At 32.7% G+C, this 1,207-nt stretch overlaps 1 protein-coding gene across 1 annotated transcript; it reads right to left on the bottom strand.

Moving 5' to 3' along the window:
- Positions 1-369: 369 nt before the first annotated feature.
- Positions 370-1,008, bottom strand: NAEGRDRAFT_55017 (uncharacterized protein; the record flags this gene model as incomplete). The annotated part of the gene is made up of 1 exon (XM_002667946.1): positions 370-1,008. One exon carries the CDS (start codon positions 1,006-1,008, stop codon positions 370-372), a length of 639 nt encoding a protein of 212 aa, XP_002667992.1.
- Between the last annotated feature and the right edge of the window lie 199 nt (positions 1,009-1,207).

Here is a 1,207-nt window from a genome sequence, read left to right as displayed (position 1 = left end):
ATACATATCAGCAATATGTTTTTATTGGATGGTGTTGATAATTAGCCACTGAGTAGTTAAAGTTTGCAAACAATTTCAATAATTAGGTCATCTCCTTTTCTTGTAATTGTCTCTTTCTGAATGAAAATTGACATATCTTTAAGGGACAATATTATATTTTTCTCTTAATAATTACTCTAAGAGTTGGTACAGGGTGTCAACATTCTTGTTCACCCTATTCAGTTCAGATTTAACTTCTCCAATCTCATCTCATTGTTAAATTCATTCAAACCAGTAACAACATTAGTCAATTCTTGCTTTAATCCATCCATTTCTTCTTTCATCTCCTTCTTAAATCATTCATATCTTTCTTAAATTCATTCATTTCTTTCATATCTTTCTGTAATTCATCAATATCTTTCTAACAGTCCTAACATCCCTCTTTATCTCACTCACATCTTTCTTAACATCCTTGACCTCCTTTTTCAAGTCATTTATGTCTTTCTTAACATCCTTGATTTCCTTTTTCATATCTTTCTTTAGCTCTTGCATTTCTTCTTTCATCTCCTTTATATTCTTTTGCATTTCTTCTCTCATCTCCTTCATCATATTCTTTTGGAATGATGAGAAGGCTTGCGCAATAAAATGCATCATAATATCTAAAGAACCGACAAATAATGGGATTTCTTCAGCATAATCTTGCTTAATAACTTGTGCGGAAGAAATTCCTTCCTTCTCTTCAGAAACAACAGCAACCACTATGTTATCTTCACTCTTCTCTTTGTTCTCTTTGGAAACATCTGATTCGGAAACAGTTTCAACAAGCTTCAAGAGTTTCTTCCTTCCTTTCTTCAACAACCACCTTCTCAATCCTTTCAACCTTGGTTCTTCTACAGTTGGCTCCTGTTGTACTTTGTGAACAGCTTCATTCTTCTCCCTCTCCTCAACAACAGCAGCTGCTTCTAAAAAATCCATTACCTTACTATTAAATAAACGCTTGCTAAATTGTCTTTGCTTCTTATTGGACATTTGTTATATTTTCTATTGAGTTTGTTAGCGGTTATTGTGTTGTTATAATGATTACTAGAGAGTTGTTTATTCGTTTAAGTCCTAGAATCAGCACCAAGTAACTAACATGTTATGGTTGGGAAGAATGCGAAAGTTCAGTATCATTGATATTCATCATGACTATAACACAGTCTTAAACACACGAACTTTAAAGTAATAT

The sequence above is a fragment of the Naegleria gruberi genome, assembly GCF_000004985.1.
Source record: "Naegleria gruberi genomic scaffold NAEGRscaffold_1283, whole genome shotgun sequence".
NCBI classification, from domain to species: Eukaryota; Heterolobosea; class Eutetramitea; order Acrasida; family Naegleriidae; genus Naegleria; species Naegleria gruberi.
Note: the sequence above shows the minus strand (reverse complement) of the source record. Positions and strands in the feature narration are given on the sequence as shown.